Genomic DNA, 20,719 nt, shown 5'->3' on the forward strand with positions numbered 1-20,719 from the left:
TCACTCAGCTGCAGTTCCACTTTTGGAGGTGTGGAGTCATCCCTGCTTTTATTCGCGTTCATGTCTGAGCGGAGAAAAAACTCCGGCCTGCCCTGTGTGGGGCGATGTGTTATCCACAGCGCTGTTACACCAGTAACTAACGGGAACATTATGTGAATCAAAGCCAATTTATTTTGAACATTTCACTTTTTTTCCAGAACTGTCTTTTAATTCAGACATAGCAAAAGATCTTCCTTAATATGTGAAGGAAAAGTTCTTGTGATTGAATCAGAAAAATAAGCTTCCAGACAAATAACTTGTTATCTACATTAGCTACATAGCATCAGTGCAACTGACTAAATAAGCAAACATGTCTTGGCTTACATTAGAAATGAGGGGGGATTTTGGTTGAACTATCTCTTTAACAGTGAGAGAGTGTGAGGGAAGAGAGTGAGAGCTGGGGGAGGGACAGTTACAGTAAGGAGGTTAGGCTGGATTTTAATAGGCGGGGGATCTGAGGGTGTCCTGTTATATATCACTGTATCCCTCCGGGAGCCCAGCCGGGATGGAGTGATGAGAGGTGAGATTGAGAAATGGCTGAAGAGCTTCTTTTAGCAGCTGCCTGACACAGGAATATAATGACTATCATGCGTATCTATCAGGTAGGTTCACTTGGTAGGTTTACTTAAGTCCATCTGTTGTTGCACAATTTATCAGCCCCCCTTCCCCCCTTTCATCAACAGAGGGGCCATCACAGGACCTCCGCTGGCTGAGCCACATTTGAAGCTGTTGTAAACAGCTGCTGGAGTTTTTAAACACCTCAGTGTTGCTGCTGGACTGAGAACCAAAAACATCCAGCCAACAGCGTCCTGTGACCACTGATGAAGGACTAGAGGATGACCAACACAAACTGTGCAGCAGCAGATGAGCTATCGTCTCTGACTTTACATCTACAAGGTGGACCGACAAGATAGGAGTGTCTAATAGAGTGGACACAGTGTTTAAAAACTCCAGCAGCACTGCTGTGTCTGATCCACTCAGACCAGCGCAACACACACTAACACACCACCACCACGTCAGTGTTACTGCAGTGCTGAGAATGATCCACCACCCAAATAGTACTTGCTCTGTGGGGGTCCATGGGGGTCCTGACCACTGAAGAACATGGTAACAAAGTATACAGAGAAACAGATGGACTACAGTCTGTAACTGTAGAACTACAAAGTGCTCCTATGTGGTCAGTGGAGCTGCTAAAATGGACGATGAGTGTAGAAACAAGGAGGTGGTTTTAATGTTACGGCTGATTGGTGCAGACACACCTCTGATCACCTCTCAATTGAGTTTTCACTAAAACCTGTAGAGCTGTTGAACTGACAGATGAAGTAAGAATCCAGTTTTGTTTAAACTGCTGAGCCAACAACTTATTTTCTTAACTAGGCTTACTTGGCATGCTAAGGTGGCTAAACCGCTTCTCCATTAATATCAGAAACATTATAAAGGAGGAGATGACACTAGTGGACAAATTAATGGGAACTCTTAAAACGTTCAAGTCTGTTTAAGGAGAAAGTTTCGCCCTTCAGTAGAAAGAGCCAATCAGCTTGAATATAAAGCCAAATGCAGGATAAGCTTCCCCTCATTGAGATCCACGTAGTAGCCAGAAAAACCTGAAAAATCACATCATTTCAAATCACATGTGCATCATTTCAGCCAAACGTTAAAAACAATTTATGCTGTTTTTGTTAGATTTTACCAGTGATTGCAAATATGTTTTTGGAAAGTGTTCCGTTTCGGATTTATAGATCTCTCCCCTTTCAGAGGAATCGAGATTCTGGTCATGTATAAGTGGAAATAATTGTCTGGAGGCGTCGCCAAGATGGTCACAGAGTGGACAGACTTTCCTATAAGGACTTCGAACTGAAGAATTTACTGAATGATTCTCTGTAAAACTTTAATATAAAATGTAAAGATTATATTACTTGAAGGTCTTCCATGCTTCAAGTGTCCCAGTGTGGGAAAACAAATCTACCATTGGCTCAATGCTAACACAACACAGGAAATCACAGAGGCTCACTGCAAAACAAAATGGTACCTTGACAAGTGAAATTATCTTCAATTTAGTAAATGTATATAGTATTTTCATTTTGAGATAGTTGTAATCTTATTATTAGATTTTTAGACCTATTTTTAGACAATTTACTTATTTTATGTGATGTTAGTAAGTCAGATTATATCACTATATTGGCAGATAATTTGGCTTGTTTAAAGCACATTTCTTAAAACAAGCAAATATATCTGCAAATAATACTATTAGTGAGATATCAACTAAAACAATTCTAGAAATTAGTTAAATAATCTTAAAATAAGAATCTCAAAATGAGAAATATTAGATATACTAATTAGATTTAGATAATTTAACTTGACAAGATACCATTTTTTGCAGTGCACTGGTGGAAATTAGCATCATTATCATTCTGGTGGTAATTTGGTGAGCAAAAAGTACTTATAAGTTGAAGGATTCTGTTATATTATGATATTTTCATTGTAATATGACAAACAAGTTCATGAAATGACTGCAGTGTATAAATGTCTTGTCTTCTGTTACAGTCCATAGTTGATTGCAACGATATTATACTCTAAACCAACTACATTTCTTGGCTTATAAAAGGTTTACTACCATTATTATTATTATTTTAATAGGTAATTGTGTTATGAATAACAATAATGGCAATAAACACTTCATATGTCTTGCTTGTTGCTTTATCAGAAGCCCCTCTCCTGTAGCTCCACCTTGCTGGTGTACAGTTAGAGACTAGAGCTCATCTGTTGATGCACAGTTTGTGTTAGCATAATCTAAATCAGGGCTCGGCAACATGCGGCTCTTTTACTGTCCTGTTCGAAGCTCCACAGCTGAATTAGATTTGTAGGTAAAAATAAAATAATCCTCCTTTACAGTAAAATAAAGCTCTGCTGATCGTTCAACACAGTTTAACAATAAATGGTCTTAAACTCTGGAGTTAATGTAGAACTGCTAATTCACCCTTTAACCCTGAAGATCAGCGCAGACTGCTGGTCACCATAGCAACACAGACAACAGTCTCGTCTAGCTAGTAGCTAACGAAACAGCAAAGAGAAAGATTTAAGACAAACATTGATAATATGGAGGCGAATGAACTTATTTGCGTCTATAATCACTCCAGCTGGTTTCCTGATACGTTTAATCTGCAACGAGAAACTCAAACAATAAAAAGTTGTGAGTCTGAAGTTGCTTCTCATTCACGAACTTCTTGTTTGAATTTTCTTGTTCCACTTTAAATGATGCAGCAGTTACATTCTAGCACCATTAAGGTGGAATGGGAAGCAAGAAGTTAGCGAATGAGAAGAGACTTCAGCCTCAGAAAAAGTCGAACACCGAGAGACATTTTACAAGAAACTGTTCTACTTTTGAGGAAAAGTTTCCTGCTGGAGATGTGAGAAAAGCAGCTTCAGCTGAGCTAAAGCTTAAAGCAGAGAAAAGTAGGTCTCTGTTTTTATTTATATCTTTCAGCCTATATTAGAACATTATACAACAGTTAGTTCTGGGCATGCAGGCTGATTGGTTGAGAAGCGTTCTAATGGCGAAATAACAGCACGTTTTTTTCACACTGTATTACTCCGCTGAGACGCCGCTGCTAAGCAACGACTTTGACAGCTGTAGGAGACGCTCAGGCCATCCGAACGTTTTTACTTCTTACTTTGAGCACAAACAGAAAATGGATGCTTTTCACATTTGACCGACAGCCGATTTGGTCAGACTCTGAAGATGAGATGACACTAAATTCCCAAACTGTCATCACCACTGAGCAGCTTTTCAGTCGGCAGCTGTGACAGAAGAACAGCTGAACAACCTGGAATCAGCCAGAAATGAACCGAACACCATTTTGTTGAAAGGATAAAATGGCTCTTCTTAACATTCAGGTTTCAACCCCTGCTCTAGCCCTTCACCAGTGGTCAATTTCTGACTACAGAGCTGCTGTTGTTTGGATATTTTTAGGTGGTGGACCACTCTAAACGTAGCAGTCAGGGCCACCCAGATTATATCTGGTCAGTAATGGTCCTATGCAGGTCCCTTTTGATTGATGAATGATTTAGAGGAGCCTATTAAACTGTGCAACAACAGATAGGGGTTTCTGAGAAAGTGGCCACAAGGTTGGTGGACATAGTAAAGGTAGTTACAGATGAAGAAAGAAACAGAGCAAAAAACTCAAAGTTTCCTCAGTTTGTAAGGTCAGTATATTTCACTTTATTTCGCACCTTGAGAAACACGAAACAAATAATTACCAAACTACTGTACAAATTACTTAACGCAAGTGTCCCAATTACATCTATCTATCTATCTATCTATCTATCTAATTACATCAGGACATAGTCAAATAAAGAGCTCTAAATTTCTGTACTGGCAAATACTTAAATAATTATAATCACTCATGTAAAATACAATAGCATGTAAAATACATTTAACAAACAGCGAGAAATGGGACAAAAATTATTCATGCTCCATCTGGCAACATGGCCTTCAGCGCACAGCTGCTTCCAGAACCTTCAAAACACGGAGATGTGATTAATTCACCGTTAACAGTTGGGAATCAACAATTATATGCGCTTTCTGCAAAGCTTCTTAGCTCATATCAGCATATGAAGCAGAGTCTGTTCAGCTCTGTTCTGCTCTTTTCGGATCCTTTTGGTCTAAAATAAAATGCTTGATCTGCTAAAGACAGCTTAAGTCCAAACTGAAGCCATTTGCATCTTTTATTACTCGGCTGAATGTACTTCAGTGAACATCTGATGGATTTCTGAGTATTTTCAAATGCTAATACTTTTACTTCTGAACTTTATTAGTAAGGAAAGTAATCTACTTCTTACCCAGTTCCACTTTAGTCATTAACATTTAGTTCCTAATCCCTTTACTGGGTTTAATTTCAGTCTGTTGTGTTAGTACAGCGCCTGCAGTGCTTACAGGTTCTTAGTTCTCTCGCTTTGGAGTTCAGCGTTTTGTTTAAGACTGAAAAGAGAAAAATAGAGTCGAACAAACTTCACCGTCTGTGCTGATGGACGCTGGATGGACTGAGATGCTCCACTGCGGTTCTGCAGCGGAACTCTCTTTTTAGACCTGATACTAAATTTTACCCCAGTTTGTTTTTTGCTTCACACTTAAAAAAGATGGTTCTTCAAGGGTTCTTTAGTAAAGACAATGGTTCCATTTAGAACCATAAGTTCTATTTAGAACCATTTCATGCTTAAATGGTTCTTTTACACTGTGAAATGGTTCTTTAGATTGATGGAGAATGTGTTGCTTACGGAAAATGGTTCTATATAGCACCAAAAAGTGTTGTTACAAGCTTGGCATCATAAGAACAGAAGAACCCTTTTTGGTGCTATACAGAACCACATACAACACGTTCTCCATCAATCTGAAGAACCGTTTCACCAGGCAAAGAACCATTTAAGCATGCAAATTGGTTCTATGCAGTACCAAAAAGGGTTCTACTATCGTATGATGTCAAGCTTGTAACAACAGCAGAACCGTTTTTGGTGCTACATAGAACCATATACAACATACTACCCATCAATCTTCAGAACAATTTCACCATGCAAAGAACCCTTTAAGCATTCCAATGTTTTTTTTCGAGTGTTCATGGTTCTGTATAGAACCATTTTCTGCACTAAAGTACCCCTGAAGAACCATCAATGGTTCTATATGAATGATGTCAAGCTTGTAACAATAGCAGAACCCTTTTTGGTGCTACATAGAACCATATACAACACATTCTCCATCAATCTGAAAAACCATTTTACCATGGAAAGAACCACTGCATAGAACCATTGCTAAATACAACCACTGTCTTTACTAAAGAACCTTTGAAGAACCATAATTTGTGAGATTGTACTTTCACCTCTACTGGAGTCGTTATTTGACTGAAGTGAGAATCTTTACTGTTTTGTCTGCAGTCCGAGTGTTTTGGCTACTTCTCTCTCTGCTCTTCTCCCTGAGTCTCCTCTGCTCTGTAAGAGGTGATCTGTGGTCACTGAGTCTCTCTGCACTGTTGCTGGGTGTTAGCAGGTTCAGGCTCTGGGAGTGGGCGGTTTTGGGATGCTGTGCACACTCAGACTTTTCCAGGTCAGGCGTCTTGCCTTAAACCAGGCCAGGTCAGAAACTGAGCCGCTGCTCTCTGGTGACAGCCTACAGTAGAGCTGTAACAATGCATTGTGATAGATCCATCTGAAGGTGTCAACTCAACTGCATCAGTTTTAGTCTGGAATGGTAGAAAATTCATTAAAATACAGTACTGTGCAAAATTCAGAGACCATCCTTTTGTTTATTTGAAGCTGCGCTATGTTTGATTTTAGTTAAAGGTAAAAGAAGTAGCATTACTGAGTTATGGGAATAAAAAAATCTGAAATATGGTGAGCAATCACTTCCTAAAGAATCGTTAACTGAATTGATTCACTGTGAGATCAGAGATTCACATCCTTATCCTACACAATCTCTCCAGCCTCATCTTTCATTCATAATGTGTTATGAAGTGAGATGTTATTCGCTCAGACTTTTTGATTATGCTTTAGACAAACCTATGATTTGCCTACAGTTTTTCAGTTAGTAATATAAAAAGAATTTACCAGCAGAATTAAATGTGGGCCAGAAGGCATTATGGGATACTATACACCCTAAAAATGTAATATTTGGCATAATCACAGCTTAGGCTGTTGCTTTCTGACACTATGTTTGGTCATATATTATTATTAATATGTAATAATTATTCATATAGAGTTATATTACAGCACAATTAGAACAAAATGGTAAACATGCTGTTGTTATTAAGTGATAAATATGGGCTGAGCTAATTTTAGAGCACTTATCTGATGTGAAACAGTCCATTTGACCTGCAGCTGTACCATAACACTAGATGTGCTGTGCAGCTGATATCATATTCTGTACATATATATGACCATAAACCTAGACAACCAAATAATCACAATATAGAGTATAGATAATTATACATGAATAAGAAATAAATTCCAACTCATTAATGTTGTCATGATGTTCTGTACTGCCACATTTTTCACCACTGAAGTTTATTAGTAGTCAAGTACATTATACGTTAGTGTACTATACTGTATCTGTGAGTTTACTGTTTTAAAATGAAATCTTCCATTTAAGATCATTTGTAAAATTAAGCTAAACTGATACGGTAATGTTGAATGTTTTTGTTTGGGATGCTATTTGGGATCTATTTCTTGTAAAAACGGGGAAATTAAGCTATTTATAATTTAACTGTTAAAAATATTACATACATATTAAATTAAACTTTTTATAGTTTCTTATAGTGCAACATTATATCAGGCATTAGTTCTAATTTCCAATGAATTGTTCAGTGTATATTAACTCTGGGAAAGCTGAGACGTTGAAGGGGAATTCCACCCATTTTTGAAAAATTCTGTGTAAGTCGATCACTGAGATGTAAACAAAGTCATTCAGTCATTTTATATGTGACACTACAATACACTACATGCAACTCTCCACCATGAATGGATTACAAAAATAGGTTTTAGGAGGCCATACCTTCTTAAAACTGTTGTAAAAAAACATGTATCAGACATCCAGCGGTGTGTAACCATTTTACATAACTTTCTGTGAAGGAGCTTTTAGAGGTGGACGTCTGGTTCCTATCACCACCACTGTGAACAATTCTGACTCTGTAAGTTTCTCCAGAACAGAGCATTTCACACCAAACCACTCTGAATGACTCTGTTTAATTATGTATAGTTTAATTATGTAGAATTTTTGAACAAACTGGTGGAATTCCCCTTTAATATTTATTAAACGATATGCAGTAAAATCACCAGTGTTTATAATGATTTTTACTGACAGTCATTTTTATACCTTTGAGTTTTTATACATTTTAAGATCAATTCAAACCTCTCCCTTGGCTTCTTAGATGACACACCTACAGACTGCTGGAGTCTCATAACTTTAAAGATGCCACAAATTTAAGATAACACTTCAGAATCAAGCTTAACAGTCTAACGACTCAGCTTATTTGTTTATTCGTAGAAGAAGCTAAACACACAATCTTTGAGATCTGTCTCAGCGTCAGTTAAAAAAACTGCAAAACAAATTCTCTTTTCAGGCTTCGACTTTCAAACAGCATCCAATAAAAGCCACTATTAGGCATATATGTATGAGTTTTAAGCATTTATATTTTAATATTTCATGCTGTATTACACATCTTTGCTTAGATATATCATTTACAACTTATCTAACAATCAGGTGTATCATTCCTATACATGTTTTATAATTACATATAATAGTAAATCACTTAATAAATGCTATCAGTTATGTGTTACATTAAAATTGATACAGAGTAAAGTGAGAGATGTACGTGCTAATGTCCAGGGAAAGAAAGAGGCCTACTCAGCATTGGTACTGCAACACAACATGAGCAGCTGCTACTAAAATTGAAAATTATAACATTAGCTATTGATCTGAACCGCAGCACCTTATAGAAGTAACTCCAGTGGCTTTCTGACCACTGTACACAAGAATGGCATCATGCACTAATTAATACCATTTTTTATATATCGTATTTAAGGAAAGATATTTAAGGAAAATTGTGCTTCAAACAACTTTAATCCCTTTTTGCTGAGGCAAAAATATATTTGCATGTGCATTGTATGTGATGGAATCACTGTAATAGAATACATGCATACAATATCTAACATAAGATGACTTGTTACATGCAAAACGATTATAGATTATATCACCACCTATACTGGCCTACACTGTGTTGTGCTGTTTTTGTTGCACACAGTTGACCTTTTCTGCTACAGTAGCGTGAATTGCTCTGATACTCTGCATTTCAAAGTTTTCTTGGAATGAAATTCAGATATGCTTAGATATAATGTTTATAAATGCATTATATTCTATACCCTAAGGAGTATACTGTTCATATTTTTCTGGAAAATACTTGATTCTCTCGACTGCTAGCAGCTAACACTGGTGATTTTACTGTACAGCAGAGTGTTTGTGGGTTATCTACTTTAATTAATATCAGTTCATTGGAAAACAACTAATTCCAGATTAATGTGTGTTATAGTGTGTGTTAAGGTTGTAGGTAGTGTTAAGCTGATGATCTCAGACAGCGGTGAGAGGGGTGGCAGGGAAATCAGGGTTAATGAAGGTAAAGCCCTGGAAATCGTCCTGATCGATGGCTGCAAGTACATCCGGGTCGGAAGGTGTGAGGGCGGAGGAAGCAGACGTGAAGAACTTGTCAAAATTTTCTCCTTTTTTTCCTCCCTGTAAACAGAAAAAGAAAGAATGCACAACCATCAACTTACCATCGTGGCTCTCTAAAGCACTACAGTAGCTGCATCAACTCTACCTGGTGAGGATCTGTAATCCAGTATGAATCTCTAGTCTCTGCACTTCATACAGTCTGACTGTAATAATTGTGGAGCGATTTTAGTCCAGTATGAATCTGCAGTGTGTGTAGTTTTACAGTCTGACGGTAATAATTGTGGAGCGATTTTAATCCGGTAACAACAGGGCTTTACTCATCCACTCTCAGTGCACTGTAAAAGAAAATGCTGTAAAGTCATTTGGGATTAAAGAGAAATTCCAAATAAGCATAATAATTCTGCATAATTAAATGGTTTAGATGTAAACAGAGTCATTCAGAGTGGTTTGGTGTGAAACGCTCTGTTCTAGAGAAACAGAATTGTTTACAGTGGTGGTGATAGGAACCAGACGTCCACCTCTAAAAGCTCCCTCACAGAAAGTTATTACATGAAATGGTGATAAATACACTGCCTGTTGTCTGAGACATTGTTTTACAGTAGTTTTGAGAAGATTTAATATGTTCATGGTGGAGGGATACATGCAGGGTGTTGTGGCAAAATAGTCCACAGAGAATTTTTTTTGGCTTTACTTGTTTTACCATCATCAACACTGTACATAAAAACCCAGAAGACACGTGTATTATAATGATAATAAAATGTCTATATTTGTGTTGTAGTCATGGCGACCCCTGGTTCCTATCACTACCACTGTAAAGAAATCTAAGTCTTTACAATCAGCCATTTCACATCAAACTACTCTGAATGACTGAATTATGCAGAAATTTATAAAATCAGTTTCGAATTCGATTGAGTTAGAAAAATCAAACCCCCTTTTAAGATGCAGTCCTTGATGACCTTAGAGAACTTCCTGCAGCCTGCAGTTCAACATATGAATGGCTGCGTCAACACATCACACACACACACACACACACATATCGCTGTTGTTGAACGAAAACCTCGTATCTCCATTTTTGACGTTTTTCAGTTTTTGACATAATTTGAAAATGCCCTTTACATTGTATGTAAATTTCATGATGAATGGACTAAAAGAAACGGCCCAAAATGACTTGGAAAAATGTCTGGTTCTATTGACTTACATTAAAACTAAAGTAGGTTTTTTCCTTCTCCTGTAAAGTTACCATTTTGGAGATACGAGGTTTTGTTCCGACAACAGCGATATGCTCATATAACACAGAGATAAATACTTAAGCAGGAGAAATTTGGGGACAGAGCCTGATGTAATTTAGAGGAGGGCTTGTTTTCATTTTGCAGTCTGTAACACACATGTGCACAAACACAAATAGAGTGAAAGAAATGAGATAAAAAAAACATAAAACTGAAGTAACAGCTGTTCAGAATGACAAATAACAAACATCAACTGAAAGCCTGAAAAATAGTGTTCAGATGTAGCTCAGTCCTCACTGCCCACTGCCACACAAACCACCCCCACACAAACCCCTACACACTTAAAAAAGACAGTTCTTCAAGGGTTCTTTAGTAAAGACAGTGGTTCTATATAGAACACTCAAAGAACCATTTCATGCTTAAATTGTTCTCTGCATGGTGAAATCATCCTTCAGACTGATGGAGAATGTGCTGTGGATGGTTCTATACAGAACCTTTTTAAAAAGGGTTCTATATAGCACCAAAAACAGTTCTTCTATTGTTACGATGTCGAACCTGTAACAGTAGAAGAACCCTTTTTGATGCTATCTAGATCCCTTTTCAATCTTCAAGGTTCTATATAGAAAACACATATAAAACACATTCTCCATCAATCTGAAGAACCATTTCACCACGCAAAGAACCACTTAATCATGCAAAGGCTTCTTTGAGTGCTCAGGGTTCTATATAGAATCATTTTATTTACTAAAGAACCCCCTGAAGAACCATCCTTTTTAGCTGTGTAGCACCAAAAAGGGTCCTGCGATTGTTACGATGTCAAGCTTGTCACAATAGAAGAACTCTTTTTGGTGCTATATAGAACCATATACAACACATTCTCCATCAATCTGAAGAACCATTTCACCATGCAAAAACCCTTTAAGCATGCAGATGATTGTTTGAGTGTTCATGGTTCTAAATAAAACCACTGTCTTTATTAGAGAACCCCTGGAGAACCACTTTTTAAGAGAGTACCCCTGCCCCAGCACCAACACCTTGTCCTAACAGCGAGTGATGTGATTAAGTGACCAACGACAACAAAGCGCTCCTTTTCTAATTAATGAAGCTGTCTGCACCGCCTGCGAGCCACATCGCTTAAGGAGAAACTCATGGATTTCTAAGACTCGTCCAGTAAACAATTTGGAGAGAAACTGCCTGGACGTTAGAGGTGGACACCGTTTGATTTGTGTCACTGACTGATAAGGATACTTAGCTTGTTAGCTAATTAGACGTAGCAGATATAAGTGAGCAGAAACAAACGAGCTGCGCAAAACCAGAGCAGAATAACACTATTTAACTCTGTTATTTACACTACTGATGTTAAATGAGTGGATAAAACATAATGCGTTATATATTCTATTAAATCAATGTCCCAAAATCACAGCTGCACAGCTGTCAGTACAGTAGCTCTTTTCAGATTGGTCCGCAGACTGTTTACATCTTATTCTTGACGCTTCCAGTGTGGACACCCAGAAGGCTTTGTGATGCGATGTGATACTACATTCGGACGCTCGCTTGCTGTTAGAATGCGGTGTGAGAGTTACTGTAATGTTGGTACTGACAGCTCTGGGTTTGAAGGGTGGCTGAATCTCCAGTCTCTCCAGCCTGTCCCAGTCGATCCAGCGGAAAAAAGGATGCTCCCGGATCTCTCTCTCCGCATCCTCTCCTCCTCCCAAGCGCTTGCCCGGGTTCTTGGTCAGGAGCTATGAACAGAGACAGAGAGAGGAGGTTGTGTATGGTTTAAAGGAGAATTCCACCAATTTTTCCAAAAATGGTACAATTCAGTGGATGAGAAACAGTCATTCAAAGTGGTTTGGTGTGAAAGGGTTGATTGTAGAGACTGTCTTTACAGTGGTGGTGATAGGAACCAGGGGTCGCCATGACTACAACACAAATATAGACATTTTATTTACTATCCAGAACCACCAGTGAACCTACACGAGTCTTCTGAGTTTTATATGTACAGCTGATGATAGTAAAATAGCAATAAATCTGAGAAAGTCTTCTTTGGGGACTATTTTGCCTTAGAACACCCTTCATGTATCCCTCCCCTGTGAATGGATTAAAATAAATTGATTAAAATACATCGTAGGCCAGAATTTTTTATCACAAAACTATCGTAAACAGTGTCTCAGACACCAGTCAGTGAATTCATAACCATTTCATATAATAACTTTCTGTGAGGGAGCTTTTGAAGGTGGACGTCTGGTTTATATCACCACCACTGTGAACAATTCTGACTCTGTAAGTTTCTCTAGAACAGAGCGTTTCACAACAACCTACTCTGAATGATTTCATTGACATGTTAAGCATTTAATTATACAGAAAAATTATACAATTTTGAAAAATCTGCAGAGTTCCCCTTTAATGCGTAAGCATATTTAAACCATTGCATGCTTATCTATTTTCCAACCTCTCTTTTTCCCTTAGAATCAAACATGCTGTTTGTTACTGTGCCTTTAAGACTGATATATGTAAATGACCTCTGTTCTGATGTCCTGTGCCCTGTGTAACACCTTGTCCAAAAGGCAGCCTGTTTAACAATGTTTAATCCCTTCCCCACATCTTCCACTCCAAAAACTCAATAACTCTCTCTATATATTTCTGTCACAACAAAACGTCGCATCTCCAAATGGTAACTTTACAGGAGAAGGAAAAACCTTCTTTACTTTTAATGTAAGTCAATGGAACCAGACGTTTTTCCTAGTCATTTTCCAGACATTCCATTCAAGCAACAATGGCGACATTTCAGAGTTTGTTTATGGGGCAGTTGTGGGCTGGAGGTTCGGGAACCAGCCTTGTGATCACCGGTTCGATCCCCTGAGCCGACATAACGTGAATCAAGTGACCTTGAGGAAGACACCAAACCCCCAACAGCCAATCAGAGCAGAGCTCATCAGATTATTCATTAGCCCCACAAAAAGGGGAAAACAGGTTGTTTCATTCTAGGGCCAAACCATAGACGTGTAAAACCGCATCTGGGCATTTTTCGTCAGTCACATACCTTCTACGTAGACATCAGAGAACAATTTAAAATACTGAATAACTGTGTTCGATGGCCTCTTTAAAAAAAGTATGAAAAATGTAGTTTTCCATGCGTGGGCCCTTTAAAATAGGCTTGTAGAGATGAACTCCTCGCTAAGCTCCACTAAGATAATGTTTTATCTTACTTTTTCAACTTGGAGTTTAATTGAAAACATTGTGAAAGCTTATAAAAACTGTTTGTGTGAGGACACAATGACAACTAAACATCCTTTACAAAACAGCAGGAAGTAGATTACCCCCTTGCAAATGGCGACAGCCTCCCGGGACAGACTCTTGGGATAAGAGACGCTTTGCTCCATGATGGACTGGAACAGCTCCTCCTCATCGATCCCATCAAATGGAGGCTGAGAAAGAGAGGATTCAACCACACAATAAAAATACAGCACTAAATTATGCAATGATTGAGTTATACAGTAATAATGCACTTTAGGTGATGAACTAGTCAGAATTTAACATTCATAAGGGTTTTTTAATCTTCAGTACTTCAGTTTTTCCACGGTTCTGCAATTTTCTCCACACTGACAGTAACACTTTTTTCATGGTAGTTGTCTTTGTTGTTTTTGTTGCGTAATCAAGGTTTTTAGGGATAAACATCTGATTGATTGTAATACTCTGTCCAGCTTTGCCCGTCATTTTTGTCTGTTTTCCCTTCTCGTTTACCTTCCCTCGTGTTTTTGGTCATGTGCTCATGTTTTTGCTTTGGTTTTCCTGCTCCTCCCTTACTCCGCCCTTTTGTCATGTCCCTCACCTGCGTCTTGTCTGTAGCCATCCTGTGTTTCTTGTTTGAATGCTTACGTTGAAAACAGTACGTGACATTGTTTGTAAACATCATATAAGCCTATGTATTTAAAATAAAGTGGTCACTAAGACGTAAATAAAGCGCTGTTTGGCTTTTTAACCCCTCAATATCCCAGGCTTATTACATACTAAGCCTTATTATTCAGTAACTACAGGGACGTCAATGCAGACTGGCTGAGTAATTCTTAGGTTATAGATGTGTGTAATAAAACTTTGGGCCCTGACCATGTAAGGGGGTAATGTAAAACACTGTACAAAATAAAATAGAAAACCAAATAAGTGATAATCCAAAAATAGAATGGTTGATATGTGTTTTTTTTGTTGGAGGGGCTCATTTGTTTTCCCAGTTTATATTCCCCTCGTGTTTGTCTTGCCCCTTGCTTGGCATTATTTGCTCTCAGACTCTGCTACTGCGTCTTTTTTCCTAGTGATTTGTACTCAGTTCAGTTCTATTTGGTTCTTTGTTTAGTAGTTCTTCCAGTGTCTTAGTTTAGTTTGTTTAGTCCTGTTGTTTATGGTTTACGCTGTTGTCTGTTTCTGGTTCCTACTACGTTACATTGACAAATTAAGTGTAAAGTTCACTTGCTTCATGTGTTTTAATGCTAGCGAGCCAAATTAACACTGCGGTCCACACCACTAGCTACTGTAGTGTGACAGTAGTTACTCTCAGAGATGTATTGTCTTTGCCACATTAATACACAACAATATGTTATATACATACAATCATGCTGCTTGGAGACAGTAATGGAGAGAAACAAACAGAGCCAGAAATCTAGTAGAATCTATAAATCTAATAGAAATAAGTGTTCATTTAGGCTAGATGACTTAAGTGTGAGCACAGTATTAATCACATTGTTTAAGTTTATCAAAATCAAACCCGAGTTCAGTGGTTTCAGGAAAAGAATTAATAGATTTTTAATAGACTGTCATATTAATTACTCTGTTGGGGTGTCAGGAAAACCCAACATTATGACATTGTGCAAAACACTACACACATTCCCACTGTTTACACCGAAATGGATATTTGAAGAGGTTTCTTAATGCTGTGTATAGTCATAAATTGACATAGATAAATATAAATGTAGGTCAAAACTGAAAATAACCAAGCACTATGGGAACAATTCAAAGATATGTGTGTACGTCTGGAACAACAGATGTTCTAACTAGTGATGCACTGAAAAGAAAATTCTACACAAAAAATTTCGTAATTTGCCATTTTAATTATGCTTCTGAATTAATGTCATAATGCTGACAATGATTCAAAGGCAGTAATCGCCAGGAAAGAGAACTGAGAGAGCTAGAGGACTAACTTAACAGCTTGTTAAATAATATTAAATGTAAAATCATTTTAAAGACAACATTATGAAAATGTAAATTTCATTGTTTCTCACAGTCATCTATTGCTGAATTCCGGAGTGACTCTGCTGTAATGATGGAAAACATTGTTGAAACATTGAAAATATTGTTTTCAATACGTAAAGTACGTGGACATGGCTTTGGAACTCCTGCCTATCAGCTTGAAGTTTCTCCAGCAGGGGGTGCTATTACAACACTAAAGTCGCTATACCGTTTCTAGTTTGGAGATTGATGTTTGCAGTAACAACTTTCAAAACCAAAGATGAAAAAGTTAATTACCAACAGATACTGAGGTACACAGTATTATGTGATTATGAAGATTTCTTAGACCTTCCTTTCATGGAGAAGAAAGAGGGCACATTAACTCACCTGGCCAGCCAGCATCTCATAGAGCAGAACCCCATATGACCACCAGTCTACGGCTTTACCGTACGGCTGATACGCTACAATCTGACAAACAAACAAATAAATAAATGACTAAACAGAGTCTTCATAGCAGAACCATCTCATGTATCATATGGCTACTAGAGGAATCTGCCGATAAGCAAACATAAATTTTATTTCGAATAGCAGGGCTGTCCCGAATACTACATTTGGGCTCTGGAGCTTTGGCAGCAATCAACAGTGAACATTCGAAAGTTTCGTCCTGGGGAGGGGGAATGTTTTGGAGAAAGTCTTTCAGAAAATTTGCATCTGATGCATGTGCTGAAAGCACATCCACTTCCTCCGCTATAAAATCTTAATCTCCTTTCCTTGAACGCTGCGGTGATCACAGCGCGGCTTCACTCCATCAACCAGGACCACTAGCCTCTCTTAGTCGAATTTGGGGGTCCAGTTCTAATTAATAGAAAAATGGAAATGGTCCAGTTCAATTTAATGGAATAAAACCTCTTTACATTAACTTACATTAAAAATAAATGACATGCCGTCTCATTTAAAGATACCATTTTGGAGATGCTTGTTTTTTCGGCCAGTGACAACATTCTGCCTTCTAGCCGACGTTTTTTCAGGGACGTCCATGCTTGTTTCAGCATGCCAATCTCAGAAACATTCTGCATGTGTTACAACAGCATGGCTGCGTAATCAGAGAGTGCAGGTGCTAGACTGACCTGCCTGCAGTCCAGACCCGTCTCTCATCAAAAACGTGGTGCATTACGAAAGTGCAAAATATGGCAACTAAGGCCCTGTACGACTTGTTTAACAGTCAAAAGGAAATGTGATGTGAGACAGTTTGACCAAAATCTTCTGGAAGGTTTTGCAGGCATCATAACTGGAATGAGCACCGTTTTTCAATACAACACAGGTTGAACAGAATTTACTAATCACTGCTTTCTGTTTTTGTAAGTATTTCACATTCTCTCCAAATGGTTTTGGAATTGAGGTTTGTAAAAATGCTGAACGTTTTGCTAAAAAGAATCACAGAGATTTGGACTTGGGGTTGCTCAGTTGGAAGATAAGCCTAAGAAAATCATTTTGCAGCCGTCGTACGCACAGTGTTTGTGTGTGATAATGCAGAGATAATGTAGTCGTGTGTGTGTGTGGGAGAGCGTGAGTGAGAGAGATTAATTTCCTTGCCAGCAGGGACACATATTGTGTCTGCATAAAATGACGGGGACATGGGGATCAATTTTTTTACGTAATAAAATCAATAAGAGTGGGTTTAACTGGTGGGTTAACGATATCGTGCTGACGCATGCAGAACTAGAGTTCACACACACACACACACACACACACACACACACACAGAGTGACACACACACGACAGTGAATGTAATCACACTCACATGAGTACGAGTGCACATGCACATACACTTACACAGTGGTATGTGCTGACCGATCACACTGATTGAACGTTAGAGATTAATTACTCCAAACTGAAAACAGCAGACATGCTGTATCTCAGGGGTGGAGATGGATGGCTGGGGTTGTAGGACTGTAGGACGGTCAGAAATATCGCAGCTGTGTTATGACAAGACACAGGGCTTAAAATCTGAACAGAGGGTTGGGCAATGTGGCAATATGTTCTCAGTATCATGATGTAAATGACGCTGTAACATTCTTTTCTGAGTATATGATGGGTACGGTCAGTACTTCTACAAAGATCTCCCACCTCCTTTCTCGGCGGAGAAATATTGTGTGCGTTTACATGCACTTAATAATCCGATAACTGCAGAAAATCAGATTTTGTCAGTAATCCGATCAACACATTTACATGCACTTGAGTAATCAGACAATGGAAAACTCCAGGTCTACATGAGTCAGACAGTAATCAGATTTCACTTTACAACCAGCCAATAAACTCACAGAAGAAGACGTGATGTAAACATAATATAAAACTCAAACTTCATGCCGCAGCTTTTTAAAAAAATATCAAATCACTTTACCTGAAAATATGAACAAACATCATCTAGAAGATGAGGAACATTTAAACCCTTCATTTTGTTAAGCATGTATTTGGTTTCAGTGTCGCTCCAGAAGCGTTTTTCTGGTTCTCATGGCGACGCTGCTCACTTATTTCCGGTACCGCCGTCTGTTTTCACACATGCGCAGACTAAGAAATCCGAAAGAAGTCAGAGTAAGAGTTCACATGCACTGAGGAATCTGATTACTGAACTAAAATCCAGCCTCTTTATCAGATTTCCTAATCAGATTTCTAGACCTTACTCTGATCTAAATATGGGTATGCTGTTTACATGAACATTCGAATAATCAGATAACTGCAGAAATCCGATAATGATCGGATTATTGAGTGCATGTAAACACACTCACGGTAACATCAGCGCAGAATGAAATGGGGTGAATGCTCTTTTATTTATTGAACAGGCACTTCAAAGACAGCAAAAAATGCCCTGTCCAGTGCTAACCCAACATGAAACACAGGGAGGGGGTAAGCTGGGATAATACAACATACGAGGAGGGTAGAAAACAACAATTACTACAACAGCGCCTTTTACCCAGGGAGCGTAGTGCATCCCAAGAGCCACTCTGCATGGCCACACCCTCTAAGCTCCTCATGGGAGTGCATCCCACAGCGGACGACACAATATCTTGCGTAGAAGACAGTGACTGAAGACAGTGACGAGTGTTAGCTTTTGCTTTTAGCTCAACCAAAAGCAGCCTCCCTCCCTCCCTCCCTCCCTCCCTCACTAGTGTCTCCTGCTCATCCTGATTTAAGCACAACATCTAAAAAATCTCTTGGCTTTTATGACCGGGGCAGAAAATATTTGAATAATATTGCAACCCTGATAAGTTAAACGAGTTCAGTGCACTCACTGATATCACCATGTGGGACTTGCTTTTCTATAACACGCCATTTTGTGCCATGAAGATGAACTGAGGTTCACTTCAAAGAACCCTCAGCAGAGATGAACCACAGTTTACTTTAAATAACTCTCTGCAGAGATCCACAGTTTATTTAATTAACCCTGTAGCTTCCAAATCACATGAATTCATGCGAGCTGTATTGTATGCTCTATCAATTAATAAGTCTTATGTATGGTGGGAGTTGCGTCTCAGAGCAACACAACAAAATGCCTTAAAACTTTAAGCCTTGCGTTGCGACAAAAGTGTCAACCTGGAAATGGAAAGCCTGTAAACAACAAGTCCAGTGCCCAGTAACTGTATAAACTAAACAGTAGCTGAATGCCCCTCACGACAGAATCTTATTTTATTCATTTATTTTCATCAATTGTTTGAGTTGCCCTCCTGTTTCTATTGCAGATTTTTAGTCTTTTTAAAATGCAGCACTACTATTTTATTGGTGAAATTTGTCCGTTCAACTCGTGTTCCATGTATTGCGATACATATTGTGTATTGTGAAAGTGTCTTCAAGTATCATATTATATTTTTGCCATATTGCCCAGTCTTACATGAACACCTAAGACAAAACAGTCAGAATGAGATATTGTGGGTTCATATACAATCCTCATCCACTTCACTAGAAACGCCAAGCTCCACCTTGATGTTGATGCATCCTCTAGTCCTTCATCGGTGGTCAGTTTTTGACCACAGAGCCACTCTTGGCCGGTTATACTTTTGAGTGAAGGCCCACTCTCAACCCAGCGGTGACACCGAGGTGTGTAAAAAAACCCCAGCAACACCGCTGTGTCTGACACACTCATACCGGCACCACACACACTACCATCTCAGTGTCGCTGCTGTGCTAAGAATGGACCACCACCCAATGATATCTGGACAGCAGCGGTCAGAAATTGACAAATGATGATAAGGGTAGAGGGGGCTGATAAACAGCAGCAACAGATGAACTCTGGAGTCTGTAACTGTAAGTCTATATAGTGGAGCTATAAGGTAGATGGAGAGGTGGTGAGTGGAAGTATATATGAGTTTCTTAGTGGCTACACAGTGTATGTCCACTATGTGACTGTGTCTACTAAGAGTAACGGTCTTACAACGGCACCAGTTTTGTACTGATTTCTGTAATGTAGCACGCTGTGTTAATGTGAGTTGGGTCTGAGGGTTTGAACCTCAGGAGCGATGTAGTCAGGAGTGCCGCAGAACGTCCGTGTCGTGTCTCCCTCCAGCATGCCTTCTCTACACATCCCAAAGTCAGCTATCTTTATATGGCCCTCACTGTCCAACAGCACGTTATCCAGCTTCAGATCTCTGACAGAGAGACAGAGAGAGAGAGAGACAGAGAGAATGTGCTTGTTACTTGACAGCACCCAGTATACAGAGAGTACACACTTAAATGGTTCTTTAAGGGTTCTTTAGTAAAGGCAATAGTTCTACTTTAAACCATACATTCTGTATAGAACCATTTCATGCTTAAATGGTTCTTTGCATGGCGAAATCGCTCTTCAGATCGATGGAGAATGTGTTGTATATGGGTCTATATAGAACCCTTTTGAAAATGGTTCTGTATAGCACCAAAAAGGGATCTTCTACATTCATCATTACAAGCTAGACATCATAACAAAATCAGAACCTGGAACCCTTTTCAAAAATCATCTACATAGAAGCTTTTACAACACATTCTCCATCAATC

General features: G+C 38.7%; 1 protein-coding gene across 3 annotated transcripts in view; it reads right to left on the reverse strand.

Moving 5' to 3' along the window:
* Window positions 1–8,253: 8,253 nt before the first annotated feature.
* prkcg (protein kinase C, gamma) overlaps window positions 8,254–20,719 on the reverse strand; it is a 40,987-nt gene continuing 28,521 nt past the window's right edge. For all 3 annotated transcript variants that reach the window (XM_036595490.1, XM_036595504.1, XM_036595497.1), the window contains 5 exons: window positions 20,199–20,337; window positions 16,084–16,164; window positions 13,797–13,904; window positions 12,078–12,218; window positions 8,254–9,310 (listed from right to left, as the gene is read on the reverse strand). In XM_036595490.1, the coding sequence (XP_036451383.1) occupies window positions 9,149–9,310; window positions 12,078–12,218; window positions 13,797–13,904; window positions 16,084–16,164; window positions 20,199–20,337 (631 nt within the window). In that variant the 3' untranslated portion in view covers window positions 8,254–9,148. The remainder of the gene's footprint in view (window positions 9,311–12,077; window positions 12,219–13,796; window positions 13,905–16,083; window positions 16,165–20,198; window positions 20,338–20,719) is intronic.

The sequence above is a fragment of the Colossoma macropomum genome, unplaced genomic scaffold, assembly GCF_904425465.1.
Source record: "Colossoma macropomum unplaced genomic scaffold, Colossoma_macropomum, whole genome shotgun sequence".
Taxonomy (NCBI): Eukaryota; Metazoa; Chordata; class Actinopteri; order Characiformes; family Serrasalmidae; genus Colossoma; species Colossoma macropomum.